Source organism: Ailuropoda melanoleuca, chromosome 9, assembly GCF_002007445.2.
Source record: "Ailuropoda melanoleuca isolate Jingjing chromosome 9, ASM200744v2, whole genome shotgun sequence".
Lineage (NCBI taxonomy): Eukaryota > Metazoa > Chordata > Mammalia > Carnivora > Ursidae > Ailuropoda > Ailuropoda melanoleuca.
In genome coordinates this window covers 95,205,837-95,222,699 of record NC_048226.1, presented here as the reverse complement: position 1 = coordinate 95,222,699, position 16,863 = coordinate 95,205,837, and the positions used below count along the sequence as shown (strand labels likewise).

The 16,863-nt window shown below is 34.0% G+C and overlaps 1 protein-coding gene across 5 annotated transcripts in view; it reads right to left on the bottom strand.

Annotated features, from left to right (window-relative positions):
* The window catches only part of PHF20L1 (PHD finger protein 20 like 1), an 82,465-nt gene that overhangs the window by 31,748 nt on the left and 33,854 nt on the right, over nucleotides 1-16,863 (bottom strand). For 4 of the 5 annotated variants that reach the window (XR_004627935.1, XM_034668639.1, XM_002917615.4 and 1 more), the window contains 6 exons: nucleotides 14,935-15,017; nucleotides 11,158-11,410; nucleotides 8,873-9,061; nucleotides 8,415-8,621; nucleotides 2,224-2,280; nucleotides 956-1,063 (listed from right to left, as the gene is read on the bottom strand). Coding sequence is in view for 4 of the 5 variants with exons in the window: in XM_034668639.1 (XP_034524530.1) it covers nucleotides 956-1,063; nucleotides 2,224-2,280; nucleotides 8,415-8,621; nucleotides 8,873-9,061; nucleotides 11,158-11,410; nucleotides 14,935-15,017 (897 nt within the window). In the remaining variant the exon portion in view is untranslated. Of the gene's footprint in view, nucleotides 1-955; nucleotides 1,064-2,223; nucleotides 2,281-8,414; nucleotides 8,622-8,872; nucleotides 9,062-11,157; nucleotides 11,411-11,456; nucleotides 15,018-16,863 lie in introns of those variants that run through there. The other variant, XM_034668641.1, reaches the window with a different exon arrangement.

Sequence of the window (16,863 nt, the reverse complement as noted above, 5' to 3'; positions counted from 1 at the left end):
TCTTGAAAATAACCTATAACTGGATTTTAAAAATCAATTATGATAATCTCTTACTATAATTACAGATATATTTGGATTTATTTCTACCATCTAATTTTTTAATTTGTATTTTTCTACTTTTCTATGTTTTTCTCTTTGTATCGCCTTCTTTTGGATGCTTTTTCATTACATTTTCTTACTGTCTACTTTGGAAGTTATACCTCAAGCTTCCATTCTTTTAGTATTCATGTTAGAAATTCTACATCGCAGATTTAACTTGTTAGAGCCTAAAAGCAATGCATTTCTTTTGCTCTTCCACAACAATACAAGATCTGAAAAAAACTGAAATACAAGCATGCCTCTCCCAATTTACAAGCTATTATTACTGTCAAATATTTTTATTCTCTGCCATTTTGTTTTTCCCCACAAATCGAAATGATTTATATAATCAGTGTTCAGACTTATCCACATATTTACATTTTCTTTGCTCATCCTTTCTTCTGGCATCTCAAACCTCCCTTTGTCATCATTCTCCTTCAGCCTTCAAGTACAGGATCATGATATCCTTTAGATAGGGTATTGATGGAAAAATCTTTTTTTTCAAGTTCTTCTAAAAATATCTTTATTTCACCCTCATTTTTGAAAGCTACTTCAAGGGACTATAATTCTAGACTGAAAAGAATTCCTTCAGTAGCTGAAGCACACCTGACAAGGGTATCCAATCCACCACAATGCTGGAAATGAAAGTCTCTAATCGGCTGCAACAATTAGTGTACAGATGGATTAATTTACAGACTATAGTAAAGAAAGTTGCATATTTTCTAAATCAGCAAGATAAGGAAAAGCTACAAGGGACTTCTCAAGCTCTCAACAACATGGGGATCTTGCCCTATCTTCACTTTGGTAGAAGGAGACAGAAAAATTGAAAGAATCTGAGAATTTTAAAAAACAGGAATCACCACTTTAGCATACTTACCATGCTGCTTGGATTTCTTTTTCTTTTTCTTTTTTTTCTTCTGTTTTGGTTTGTAGTGATCTTTGTCTTTCTTCTCTTTTCTTTCCTTATCCTTCTCTTTTCTCTTACCTAAATGACACAAGTGACAAAGTTAGCAATCATGACTGATCCTGAGTTGTTGTTCTGTGGTTAACCTAAAAGCAGCATTTATGTTTTAATCAGCTATTCCAGTCACCTGCCCAGTGGATGGATTCAATTAAACTGTTCCTGTCATGAGTCTGGAACTCCTGATTAGCTTATTGGGCTCTAAGAGGGGGTCTTCATTAGCAGTGTTGAGAAATCCCAACTCCTGACACCTTGAAGTTAACACAGACAGTAGTTAAAATCTTAAATGAGTAATATACTCAGTTCCCTGATGTGGCAAGAAATACACTCCAAAATTTAAGAAAGACCTGACTGAGAAGACTCGGTATTTCCACACAGAATTTAATGAGAAAATATATAAGATTTTAAAAAGAATGTAATGAAATTTTTTCCTTAGGAAAAATAGAATCAATCCATAAATAATTCCTTTGGTCTTCCAATACTTCCCAGTGTGTACAACAATGAAGGCTAAGAACACAAAGCAAAAAACTTATTTCATTAAACTGATTTTTTCCCCAAATTTTAAAATACCCTTTTTCCTCCCAATCATATGTACTTTAAAGAGAACGAATGGATGTTAAAGCAGTGTCGTGTCCCAGGGTACTTTATTTCAAACTGGTTCATCACACTCAACCACTGCTCCAATTCAGAATGATGTAACCTACACCTTACCGAACATATTTAAACAAGCTCCAGTGAGCTAATCTACAGAATATTGAGCTTTCAATTATTACAAAACTTTTCATCACTACAGAACAGAAGACAGAAAAAAAAAGCATAAAACTTAGTAACTTTTTTATAAAGTTGGTTAAAGAAGAAAGTCTGAAAAAAAAGGACTATTTTAATTCATCATCCATTCCCTAAGTCTCAACAATATTAAATGGTGGCTTATTTTTAAACAGCCATAACTGTACAGATGTTCAAAAAATTCTCAGAGAAAGCTTTATACTCCCTTGACAAAAAAATACACATAAGATATGTGTTTAAGAAATCATGTATCTGGAGCTGAATAACACTAATAAATACTAAACCAGATGATCACTTACACCTAAAGGAGCACTAACAGGTAAAAAGTAAGGGACAGACTATGTCCTCCCACTGCCAAGCCAATAGTCTTTTGCTTAAAGATTACTTTCTGTTCATACCAAATGCTGTTGAGCTTTTTTCTTCCAATTTCACTTTTTTTTCTGTTTTCGATATTCCTGCAGGTTTAGGGGGAAAACAGGTAAGTTTAGTCAGAAAAGGTTTAAAATATGGGACAATATTTTACATTACAAGTCCTCACAAAACCCTACTTAAGACTCTATTCTCCTAAAGGTCTACATTATTTTATTTTCTGAACTAGTGACAAAAAAGTGGGGTTTCTTACTTCAAAAGACTGATAAATTAAGGATGATTTTTGTTCTTCCAGACTACCCCCACTAAAATCCTGGTTCCACTGTTTATTAGCTGTTTGGCCTTGAGCAAATCATTTAAACTCTCTATGTTTCAGTTTCTTTATTCTCCTAATAGGAATGACTCTCTACCTCACGTTATTAGTATTATGTGAGTCAAAATACATAAAATGTTTAGACCAGTGTCGGAGTGTTGTTTTGTTTTTTTTTTCACTTTCTCCTCTGTGGTGTGGTAATAATTGAAGACTGCACCATTTCTAGAAATAGCATAAATACAGGTCCAAACATTTAAAAAGTTAGATAAATGTACTGGGCAATCCGTAAAGATCTATTCTGACGTCATAGCTTTTGGCAATCCAGATGCTGAAATGCACCCTAGTGTAGGTCCAATGTAATGTGTACACTTCTGTGACAACATGAATGCTATTCAGGTCATCCATATGAAACATTAAACTTCATATTAAAGTGTACTGGTTTTCAACAATGTGCATATAATTTTTAAACTAATTTTTAATTTCTGTTGCCTAAAATAAGCTTGTACCTTTGAACTCCATCATGAATGTGCTGTTAGGTAATGATAAAAGCCAAAATACAATTATTTTACAAATCATTTGAGTCTTTATCTAATTGTATCTAATACAAAAACTTATTTACACATTAAAAATATTCAACCTTCATGACATTTGGGTACTATTAATAGTCCAAAATATATTTTTAAACCAGTACACCTCAGTAACGGTGTAGCTGACAAACACACATTTAACCAAGCTTCTCAACTCTTATTCAACCGTTTTCAATATTAATATCTTACGTGTATCTAAGGTTAATCTAAGAAAAGTATTACAGTGCATTTAAAATACAATTTCAGTCTATTATGCTTTAATATCACCATTCGCAAGGTTTGTTGATTTTTAAGTCACTCCAATACAGAATCGAAAAGCTAGCATTTTATTTATCTTACTTCAAATAGTTTATATAATTTAAGCTTAATAAAAATACAAAAATACAACTCAACTTGAATTAAATGTTAATAAAGCTCTAACAAGTTTCAAATTAAGTAAGAATACTGATAGTCTCCTTGACAAAAAAGTCTCTCACAATAAAAAAATGGAAGGAACATCAGCACAAAGAGAAATACAATTAAATTTCCATATTATCAAGACTAATATTAAACAAATGCAACACCTTTTTTTATTTCTATTTTTTTTAAAGATTTTATTTATTTATTTATTTGAGAGAGAGCGCGCGCGAGCACAGAAGCAGCAGGCAGAGAGAGGGAGAAACAGACTTCCTGCTGAGCAGGGAGTCTGACATGGGGCTTGATCCCAGAACCCTGGGATCGTGACCTGAGCCAAAGACAGACACTTAACCTACTGAGCCACCCAGGCACCCCGCAACACTTCCTTTAATAATTACCATTTATTAACTATTAATTGTCATACCATGAAAATTCTACATATTTGATGAGTTTCTCCTGAAAATAATGAAGCATTTACAAGACAAACAATGAGAAAGGAGCTTCTGAGTCTTCAGTGGTAGCAGATATGCTCAGAAGCAGCCCTTGATTGTGATTATTGCCTTGCAGGTCTCCAAACCTCTGGAGCACTGAATCCAAGGTGATTCAAATGAAAACTGCCTTACTGGGCTGCCTTCACTCACTGGACCATGTGGGATCCCTCAGGTACTTGGAGGACAAATAAAACGTCTATGAACCTCTCGCTGCTCCAGAACACAGGTCAGCACAGCAGAACAGAGATAATCACTTCCAGAGTGCTTTCAGGAAGGACTAAGTCTAGATACAGTTTTCACGTGTTCCAGTGGTTTCCAAACCTTTAGGTTTCTTAATTGATTAATTTCAGAAGTAAAACTGAGGGACAAAGGGTTGTCAACATTTTAGATAAGGATATTAAAATAAATATTCATCTCTGCAATAATGGCAGGACTTCTAATAACACACCTAAGTAGAAAAATACAATAGACCTATTTGAGAATTTAACGAGAGAAAAAATTTAGTTTTATGAGAAGTTCACTACCTTATGCTTATTTGACCATGTGCTAGAATTTGGGAACCAAAGAATGAGGATATCAATTTATTGAATAGCGATTTTTAAACTAAATTTTATCAACAGAACATTTTCTTCAAACAAAATATTACAGGACAGTCCGATACATAATGCAAAAACCAAAAAAATGAACAATAAAAACAAACGGAGCTATGTAAAGAGAGATCTCTGAAAGGCATCTGCTCGCACACAACGTAAAACCCAGCAATGCAGGGGACTTCTCAAGCCCCTTCCAATAAGCTAACTCTCTATAATTCCCCTGGCTAAAAACGAGGATAGCCCTGAGACTCTCCATGGAAACCCCAGGCTCTGTAGAAGCCATGAACATTTGGTGTGGGGGTGGAAGTAGATTATGGAGTCCCTAGTTGTAGTTTTGTTTTGGACAATTCCGGAAAAAAAAAAAAATTGAAAAACGCTTAAAAACAAAAGCCTTTTAAAAAGTAAATGCAAAGTTGAGGTAAGACACTGGACTAGGGGCGCCTGGGTGGCACAGCGGTTAAGCGTCTGCCTTCGGCTCAGGGCGTGATTCCGGCGTTGTGGGATCGAGCCCCACATCAGGCTCCTCCTCTATGAGCCTTCTTCTTCCTCTCCCACTCCCCTGCTTGTGTTCCCTCTCTCGCTGGCTCTCTCTATCTCTGTCAAATAAATGAATAAAATATTTAAAAAAAAAAAAAAGACACTGGACTAAAACTCACTTATTTAAAGGGCTAGCACAGTGCCGCAGCCCAGGCCAGCAGTTCACAAGTCAGAGCTTCTGTGATTATTACTGGCTCACCCTTCCCTACACTGAGCTTCCTTATCTTTTTAACTCCTTAAAGAGGTAAGAGCAATTCAGTGTTTGTTACACAGATATTCAGCAGATAAATAAGAAAAGGAGCTAACATTTTCAGACAGTACCAAAACTAATGTTCTATCCTCACCTAAAACTATTTGGCTCTGTTAGATAAAGCACTCTAACAATAAAATGAAAACAAAGGCATCAATTTTTACAAGGGTACCAATGATTTCTTTGGGGAATGGGGGCAGCAATAGTATTCTTCACCTCGATTACCATCATGTTGGCATGCTTCCCAGTAAAAGAATGCAGAAGGATTAGTGCAAGCTCGTTATCTCTACAATTAGAGATAAAATTTTAACCTGTTAAAGAACAGGTGTACATGATAATTTGCATCACCTCATCAATCCTTTACCACATTTTTTAAACTCATCAATGTTCACATCTCTTCGACACATAAAAAATAAAAATCTAAGTCTGTTAAACTATTTCTTTTTTTTTTTTTTTAAGATTTTATTTATTTATTCAACAGAGATAGAGACAGCCAGCGAGAGAGGGAACAAGCAGGGGGAGTGGGAGAGGAAGAAGCAGGCTCATAGCGGAAGAACCTGATGTGGGGCTCGATCCCATAACGCCAGGATCACACCCTGAGCCGAAGGCAGACGCTTAACGGCTGTGCCACCCAGGCGCCCCTGTTAAACTATTTCACAGCTCATGACTAACATCCTCATCATTCTAAATACCCCAAGAGTTTCAATTTGATAAAAATACCCCAGAAAATGTCTTTGATGCAAGTTCGGGTAAATAATGCTTTCTACAGATGTTTTAAAATTCAAAGGTAACAAAATTTACTTTTATAATGAGGACTGAAATCAACCAACCAGCCAAGCAAACAGGCATATATTATAGGGAAAAAAAAAAAAAAGGAAGAAACAAAAACAAAAACACCTAGTACTTTGTACATGGAAGACTCCTTGGGAAGCAGACAGAAGTCCAACAAAGAAGTCAAAGCAGTTGAGAAAAGGTAGATAACAAAAATGTTAGGAGAAAAAAGCATACAAACCACTCATAATTTCAATGTAAGTCAGACAGGCTCACACAGTTTAAAAAAAAAAAAAAGGTGTCCAATTAGAATATGACCTGAATATCATTGCTTTCTCCAAAAATAAAAAAAATTAAAAGGGGTAATAGAAATAAATTAGCATCCCCATCACACCACATTCAAACTCTGTGACTATGTTCAACCCTCTAATAAATGGACTTTCAGTAATTAACAATTAAACCATGCATTTCCTTGATTTAAGCAATTCAAGTTGCCAGCCCTCCTCACACACAGAGGATCCTCAAATTCATCATCTTACAAATCTGTACTCTACCATTCACTTTTTCAGAAAACTGTCTTACTACTTTGACTTCATCAAAGTTATTTCCAAGACTTAAAGGGGAAAGAATATTGTGCCTTCCCTCTCCCCAAAAACATTTAAACTATTAGAAGAACCAAGAACCACACCACAGTCATAATAGCAGTATGTCCACAAATATGCTAGAATTCTGAAAAAAGACTAGGCTAATACTCTGATTAGAAGCAAAATCATCACTACTTCGACATTTCAGGATATAAAATCTAACACCACTCTTAGTTATTATATAGCTGCTTATATTGGTCTATGTTTCAGTCACATTACTATTAGAATATACACACAGTTATATATATATAGAGAGAGAATACAATATTTTCTTTACAATATACAAAATACAATATAAAGAAATATACAGTATATTTAAAGAAATACAAATATTTTCAAATGCACATCTAAAAATAATTTCCCCCAAAGATGTAAATCATTGTAACTTTAACACATTTCTCATATATCCAGTACCACAAAAAAACTACAGATTATTAAAGAACTGGAGAAGACCTTCATCAGGAAAATATCTCAAAAAGTCAATGGTAATTCAGAAATTTTGTGGGGAAAGGGAAAAGAAAAATTAACTACCCTATGGATAGAAGGGGCTTGGAAAGAGTCAAAAGGCAATGGATCAGATTTGGAAAATGACAAATGTTTCAAAACCTATAAATCTTCAGATATGGGCACTTGATTTTTTTAAACAAATACAGAAACAAAGTAACTTCAATCTTTAATGGTAAAATCACACTGTAGAAAACTATTTAATATTACATTTTTACTTTGAAAGAAGATAAAGGCAGTAATCTAAAAAGTAAGTTACTTCAATCATTTTATTTTACTATGTGCCACTACTAGAAAACAGCAAGCTCTATTTTACACTTCATCTGATGAGTTGGTAGATACAGTGACTCTAGGGAAGGTGCTATTAAAACAATAACTTCTAATGCTCTACGCTGCAGATCAAGAAGCAGTCTTACATTTTTCTTCATTTCTGGCTCAATTCAGACTTCTCTCATCCATCTAACTCCAACTCCAAATTAGTAATTTACCAGAAGAACATTTAAAATTAGTATTCACCTTTTTAAAATCATGTATACTCTTTGGCTCAGGTTAAAATTCTATAAAACTTCCAAATAAAACAATGTAACCATATCATATGTTACAGTATCATAAAATCGTCCACTAGCCAAATGTATCATTGGCTGATTTTACACATTAGACTCCCAAAATAACATTATAACAAATGACATTTAAATTTGGGAGATACTGGCCGCAAATATGGCAGTACATTTAAGGTATACAGTTAAAGTTAAGCCATGTGTTTCTTAAATATTACATTCTATTAAATCCTTAAACCTAAGTTCTGATCCCACGATGTATTCTCTGGCTTCAAAACCAAGAACTCCTGTAATTATTTTTAGCTCTAACAATTCCTATTTTTAGTAGAAAGAGGATATAAGAAAGAAGCAAGGAGAAGGAAGTCGATTACAGTGACAAAACAGCAAGTCAGTCCAGGGAAGGTGATAGTAAATGGTCTCCCAAAAGAACTTTTGACAGAGACACCCTATCTCCTATAGCGGTTGCATAAAAGTATCTATAAAGAGGAATTACATATTAAAATAATGTAATGAAACATCAAAATGTCTATACCCTCTAACTGTAAGCCTAGCTACTTATAAAATGAATCTTTTTTACCTGATGCTGTTGGAGCTCCTCTCCCCTCAGCTATTGCTTTGGAAGACGGATTTGTAAGCATCTGTGTGTCTTCCTTTTCTGCCCTGGGACATTCATTATGGTAAGCGGGATCTGGGGCTAGCGGTGCTGAAACTTCTGAACCACGACTTAAGTCAAGAGGGAGACAGGGTCCCAGCTTCTCAAGTGACAAATGTGCAACATCAGGCACTATACAAAATAAAGAATGTAATAGAGTATTAACACAGATAAACTGACTCCGTTAATATCAATGTGGATTAAAATGTTATTTAAGTTAAACAGTGCCGGGCACAACAGAAGGCACTCAATAAACAGCTGTAGAGTAAATGAAGTGCTTGTAAGTCCAAAAGATGTAAGAAGGAAAAAGAAGAAATTTCTTAATGTTTTCATAATCTTTATCTTTTTTATGTTTGGTTCTATAGGAAATCAATATACATTACCCTCTGGTACTGAAGACTCTTGCTGAGTTTGAGAACTGATGGAGAATACTTTCCCATCAGTGGCTGGAGAAGGAGGAGAAACCTTTTCTACGGAATCATCAGGCATGGGCAAGGTGGCTAAGCGCTGAGATCTTCTTCTCCGCTCACTATGCTTGAAAGGTCTAGGGGGGTTCACAGGCTGTGGAGAACCTAGAAAAAGATCTTCAATGTTCACGAAGCAGACACATGCCAGGATCATCTTATAATATTTAAGGAGATAAATGGGAAAAATGATTCAAATTCTGCCCTCTGATGTTGTAAGGTATCCACAAAACGGCACGTTCCAAAAGTAATCAAAGGCAAAAACTGTGCCCTCATTCACAAAAAGTTAATCAAAACTTCTAAAATCTAAAGCCTACTAGAACCAAAAGAAAATAACATGGAACATTGATTTCAGGTAGTTTCCCAAGTGACAGACTACAGTTAATTCTCTAATTGCAGATCATTGTGTTAGTTGTCATTCTTCCTTTGGGAAAATAGTCCCTGTATAGCTGAGATTTTTTTAAAAATTTAAAAAAAAAATATATATATATATATTCCTTTTGCTACATTACACATCTAGAAACTCGGAGGGAAAAAAAGGCAGGGGGCATAGGTGACAAAAATCTGACATGCATTGTAGAGTTAGTGCTTCACTTGCCAAAATAAAACTAACGTAAATAAGTTTATCCCACCCTCATTCCCACAAATGGATTTTTATAAACATAAGCTTGGGCCTGATTCATTAAAAAAAATTGAACACAAACAACTTTAAGTACTTATTATAGGCAAATAATGAGGACTTTAAAAGAACAGGACACTGTTCTTGCCCTCATGTATTTTTTTTTTTTAATAACTTGGGGGGTAGATAAAACATCTTCTAGCTATATAACACAAAAGTTTGGAAATTCCTGTTTAACTTTTAGTTTTCTTCCTTCTATGTGGCATGTCAACATGTTGGAAGAATTTAGAATAGGCAGGATTACACAGGCCAATAAACTCATGTTAACTAACTTAGAAGGAAGACATAAGAGTGGTCTAAAGAGGCTGATGCTGTGCGTATTTAAAAGTAATTTTACAAAAATAAAAATAAAAAAAGACATGGTGATAATTGAAAAAAAATTAAAGAATAGAATTCAACTGCTGTAACATTGTGGCTCTAATACCAAATACAAAACAATTTCAAAATAAAATACTTATCAATGTCACATGACATTGTAGTGACTACTAATGACATCATTTCAAAATAAATGCCAAAATGAAATGAAGCTTTATGAAGAAACAACTGAGTGTTTCTGTTCCCATTCTTTCTACCTATTTATTAAAAAGAATAAAACCAAACCAAAAAAGTACCAAGGCCTGCTCAAAAATTCAAAAATGTGGTTTGGAAGAAAACATGGCAACTGAATGGAAGCGGAGGCAACTATATTTGACTGATAGAAGTCTTCTCCCTGCCAACATTCTTCACTGTGGAAGATAGGATATGGAAGAGCTCATAAGAAAATGTGTTCCATTCACTTACTAATCAGGATACCAATTCACTTGCATAAATTGCCAAAGGGAAGTATCTCTTTACCCAGCGCCTTCCCACCTACCGGTTTTTCACATGTCTAACTTAGAGCACTAAACTAATAGGAGAAACACAGGGTCATCCTCTTTTACATATCCAGACCCATGCTGGAAGGCTATGTTTAAAAAGACTAGTAAGTTAACCACCCTGAGATTAGTGGTATTGAAACAGTAAAATCTCTAAAAATAAGATCAAGGAAGTATTCATCTTCCTTCATTAGTAAAAATAAATTGAAATTTGTACTCCAAATCCCAGAACAAGAATGAATAAAATGTACTGCCCCGGGGATACAGACAACCGGGGACAATAACTAGATCCATCCATGAGAACAGTCTTAGGAGTTGAGGAAAAAATACCCCATGTGAGTCTATCTTTGTTTTGTTTTGGTTTGGTTTTTTGTAATGAATCAGGCCTCTCATTGTGCTTGGATTATTATTAATTGAGGATAGTCAAACTACAGTAAGAATCTGCGTTATTAAATGGTAAGGTTTCTCAACCAGTACAGTCTCTGTACAATAAATCAGTCAGAAATGTATATGCTTTTTGCCCCTGAAATAGTTTTAAGCCTTCCCTATCATATCCACTTAAGTTTGAATTTGTAAAAAGCAACTTCATAAAAATACAATATAACTACAATCAAACTGTTTTTAATGTATCTTATAGGATAAGTAACTATTTTTTAAAAATCTGTGCTCACTAGTTTTATTTATCACTGAAGAAGAAAGCTGAGATACAAGCGTCAAATCCTCGACTTGTATTAATTCTGGGGAAAGTGGTGATTTAGGGGGTTTTATACACCCAGAAGAATCTCCAGATTCATGTTTGCATTTCTTGCTGCGAGCCTTCCCTGAAGACAAAGTTGAGGATAACAGTGCAGGTTTCTGAGTGTTGGCAGAACTGCTAATGTCAGCTTCATTTTTTTTCTGACTTTGAGGTTTAGGTGAAATCGCCTGAATAAATAATAAAAAATTGATATTTTTATTTTGGTTTCTTCATTTTTGTTCTTGTATTCTATTTTGATTGTTAAGCAACTTTAGTATCCAAAAACATTGTTAAGCAACATATAACATTTCTATTACAAATGAAAAACCAAAAAGAACCCCACAAATTATTAACTAAAAGTTGAATAGGCTATCTTTAAAGGGATGCTGTCAACTTTTAGTCTAAGTTTGACATTTTAAAAATATGTTATTCATAATATTCTCAGAATATAAAATGTTATCTTGATGGACAAAGATCTTCACAGTATTACACTAAGATATATCTCATGTGAAACCGAAATGACCAACTATCTTAATAACAATTAGGTAAACAAACAGCATTTTCATTTTTGGGGGGAGTAGAGGAATACATTTAAGCTTCTGACTTCTAGATGTTTTCTTACAAAACAATCTCCTTTATCAAGTTGAATGCAGAGGTCTAAGTAGACAGTTTCCCTTTAAAGAAAGATCTCAACAGGAAAACAATGACCAAATTAACGAAACATTATCTTTAACTCATTTTAGTGCTGAAAGCTAGAGTTTCATAAGCATAGTGCATCATGAAATCAAAGCCACCAGCAATACAGAGTTAAAAGACTAAAAAACAATACAAAACAAGCAACAACAAAAAAAGAAAAAAACCAAGGAGTAAAACCAAGTGTAAGTTAAAAACATTGGATTTAAAAACAAAATACGTCGCATTCTTAGATGGGAATTTTTACCTTCCTCCTGCCAACTGATACTTTTAAAAAAAAATTAGAACTTTGTCAGTTCTTTCATAAAGGACATCTTTATTCATTTGGCAGTAAAATTTCCTACCTATGTAGAAATAGCTGTGAATGTGTCCAAAGACAACAGAGAATAGCCACATTGGATGGATTTACAATCTACGGTGTGGGAATGCCTATGGTATCTCTTTCTAACATACACATCTGATAGCAAAATAGGAGGTACGCTTTTTAAAAAATCCACACTAAGATAGGCCTCCATAAAATAGAACCAAATTGCTAGCACTATGAACAACATGCTTGTCCCCAGGAAACCTTTTTACTTCCTGATCTTTTGTGAGGGATGACCATCAGGTCAGCAGTCTGCAGTTCTCTGAAATATGAAAGATCATGGTCTGGGGACCAAACAGCCTTCTGCTCCCACTAAAATACAAGGCACTCAAATTCTGGTGTACAGTTGGTATTAAGTAGGGCACCTTTGGATGCCCTACAGATGGCATGTTGGACATACCACATAAAAGGGCTGGTGTCAAGTGTCCCATTCATTTAGTTGTCATCATTTCTATTCTTGAATTTACTCATTACACATGTGTATAAGTGCAGATTAATCATTTGAAAAAGTACTACATAAATGGAAAGGATTCCTAGACTTATCATAAAAGGTGTTGCCAGAAAAGTAATTAGAGCCATTACTTGTAAATAAACAATTTTATTGTTCATCTTCACATATGTGAAAGACATCACTACAGCATCCAGTACTCTCGAGTTACAAAGTTATAAAACAAGATTTTAAAACTTAAATTAGTATCTTGATAAGGTGCTTAACTTCTAAACAAGGACAAATTAACATTTTTAAAAACTTACTGAATTATGCATCTAATGCAGGTTTATCCAAAAGTAAATATAACATGACAATTCCCTAATACAATTAAATAATCTATAATTAATATCTGAGAATTGGGGTTCAAAACCACAGTTTGAATTTTTTAAAAGTGTAGATAAAAGGAAATCCATTAGCACAGTAAGTTCTGGCTATAGGCCTGTTATCAATCTATGTCATGAGTGACATTATTTTACTCATTAAGACAACAGAGGTTAGTGACAATAAATACCTCTCATTTAAGTCTAGAGTTGATACCAATATTTGTAATTGAGAGTTTTATAACTCGGCTTTTTAACTTTGAAGCAGGGCAAACAGCATAAAAATGAAAAGTTTGGTTACAAAACATTTTCACAATGATATCAATCTGAATGACAAAAAATGAGGGAACAGCACTTACGTTCCTTAAAAATCTAAAATGATTTACAAAGTTTTCAGTAATGATTATTGGTCTCTTTGTTACAAAACTGGCAAGGACTCTCAAAAATATCTTATGCAAATAGAAACAGCCGAGTTACTCAATTTTTCTTCCTTTTTTGAAACTCAATTTCAGAATGTTGTTGTCTATACTTATCTCTGAAATGGGCACTGCCCTTTACGCTAACTTCCACATGTAATAAGTAATTTTCACAATCACATTCACCGCAGCAGGATTGTGCATAATGAAAGATTGACATTGTAATGAATTTTCCAGAAACATTTTATTACCCAAGTCCCTGATTTATTGCATTCTGAGAATACCATAAACAGTGGTGAAAGTACAAAATATTGTTATTATCTGGGACGTTGAAAATAGTAATACAGAGTAAAAAAAAAAATCACTTAAAATTTGGTTGATATACTGACAGTAATGGCAAAGACTTAACCGCTTCATGATCACAGAAAATCATAAGGTATGATTCGCTGACATATTAATCAATTTAAAAGACCATTGGTTTAATACAACATTAATGGAGGCACCAAAACAATGCACTGTTATCAAATCAGGCCTAAAATAACCCTGAAAAACTCAATACAATATCAATTAAATTTGGATTATTTTTTTAAAACGCATATAGAGAAGAGCAAAAGATACTCATTTTAAAGTCTTCTTTATTAGGCTACTAATAAAGAAAATTAAATTAATACAAAAAGGATATATTAAAACTACATTAAGGCTCAGATTTTAAAACAGGAGAACCAAGGAAATCCAGTTATGGCTATTACTGTGTTCTTATAGTCTTACAGTGCCCAAGAAGTTAAGCCCTTAGAGAATGTAAAAGCATGCACAGTTCATTATGTACAGGTACTGTGGGAATCTGAAGGTAGCCAAGGCAAGATCTAGCAACTGCAACCTTCGCTTTTAAATTCCTCTATTAGGTGGTTTAAAGACAGACCCTTCATAGTTTTTTAAAATTCTTTTTTTTGTAGTTATTAAAATATACATCCTAGCAAAAATGTATGGCTCATTGATCAATTCATAAAACACATAGTCAGTCTAACAACACCAACTGTTACAATATAAAAGAAACTTCTTACAAAAGAAGCTTTATTAGATGTCAAAAACCCTGTTTTAACTCACAAATGAAAAGTATTTGTGTAAGGGTCTTTTTGTAAGCTAGTTAAAGGTGGTCCAGCTGGAAGCTTATACCCTGGGATGCCTGTCTCCAGGCCTTCAAATGTTGGAGACCGAGGCTTTAATGCCAGTCTACTGAAAACAAACACTAACGAAGTCTGTAGTTTATCTGTATACCTGGGAGAAGGCAGAGTTAAAAATATATCATCCATTAATCAGCTTCCTAGTCCCATATCTGATCACAAGGGCCATTTCAATTACGTGGATACTATAGCTCCGTGACCATTCCAGTTGGGAACCTTGAAAACAATCAAATGCTACCGTTTCATACCTGCTCCAGCATTGGAGCTGTTTCAGTGCAGTCTTCCTTTCTGTCAGCACCATCCACCCCAACAGCTTTGGATGCCAACAAACCTTGAGAAAAATTGTACAGAAATTGCTTATTAGAAAAATTAGTGACTTTTACTCTAACTTCCCCCAAATTTTAGAAGCTGAAATCCCCCATCCTTCTTATTATATAGGAAGCAAACATTCTCAAAAGTTTACTTGTCAAAACTACAAACACCCTTAAGACTAAACTGGAACTTGAGAGATAACTTATACAATTAGTTTTCTGTAAAAATATTACTCCTACAGATATCCTTAAACACACACACACACATACATACTTGGTCTGTAAAAATTTTAAATTCTACGGCTTAATGTCTAGAAACCTAAGATTGCTTAGATTAATACGCATAATATGGGCTTTGTCTATACAACTGAAATATAATTAATATTAAGATCTGAGAAATCCTTCCAAACATCTAGAATGTAAGATTTTGTTGTTGTTATTATTAGCTAAAAAAAAAAACCAAAAACAAAACTACTCCCGATTTTTAATTCCACTTGGATCCTTTGACCTAAGCTTTATGGGTTTATCCCTATACCTCACTGTACCGTATCCTCTTACAAAAGTGCCAAAACACTGATGGGTCTGTTTTAGGTTAACAGGAACAAAGTGTGGACCCTTCCTACATTTGAGCTTAATATTATAGCCTCATTCTACAAATGATGAAATAATTTAGGAATTCCAGTTTTCTCCAATGTTTATCACTAATTCTAAATTTTAGAAGACAAAATATTTCATCTGGAGTATATGCAATAACTTTGCAAGACATTAAAACTCTGCCTTAATTTATAAACTGAAGGCATTTACTTGGTCAAGATTCTCTGCAAAGCACCTGACAGGTACCCTCAATGAAGCCAAGCTTATAACACTTGTATAACAAGCATGTCTTTGCGGAGGACCACTGGAGCATAAGAGGCCACCAAAAATCACTTCTGTCATTTCGAAGTTGGTTACACAAAGCCTCTGCTTCAAAGGAAGTTTATTTTAACAATCGATAACATAATAGTGAACTTAATACCGCAATTTACCACCAATACTACACTGAAGCAGTCTATAGCATACTTAATAGAAGGAAAAAAGTGCCCACAAATGCCACGTTAGTAACATCAAGCTATCCACGTGGCAACATCTCTTGACTTTTTCAGATAACAATCTCAGAGATGTTAAGTAATCTAGGTATGAATTCAAATATTAAAATCATACCCTTAAAGTAGTACTAGAACCAACTGTTAAATTAGGAAAAAGCACCTTTGCTTTATTGGGAAATTGAATATCCAGCACCCAGAAATGTAATTTAAGATAGAAAAGCTTGAGTGTACAACAATCACTTTGATACATTCCTGGTATTAAAAAGGATATTTGGTCTAGTTGATGTACAATCTATATAGTTTGCTCACACAATATTAAGTATAGATTTAAATGGGGGAAAAAAACCCAATATACAAATAATTTTACAAAAGCTTATAGGCCATAAATTCAATCCTAATTATATTAATATCACTCCTGAACATATTTTTAGACGACTGAAAGAGATATAGCATGGGGTATTTCCTTAACATTTAAAACCACATTCACTAGGCTTTTCGTCTCTAGTTAGTATTTTAGAGAATCAATACTACTGAAATAAAAAGGGAAATAGGGAATCAAGTTCTTTTGCAGGAAACTGAGTAGAGGTTCCACTTCTAAGGTTTACTCAAACAGGACAAATATTTTGCTATTCAGTCTATTAAATATATCTTCCTTTTGCTTCCTTTTATATAGGTGGTAGAAATACTTTTTAAATCCCGTCAATGCACAGAAGAGATCTCAAATTACAAAATTAAAAATAAGGTATCACAAATTTAAAATAAACAAAATAATTCAGACACA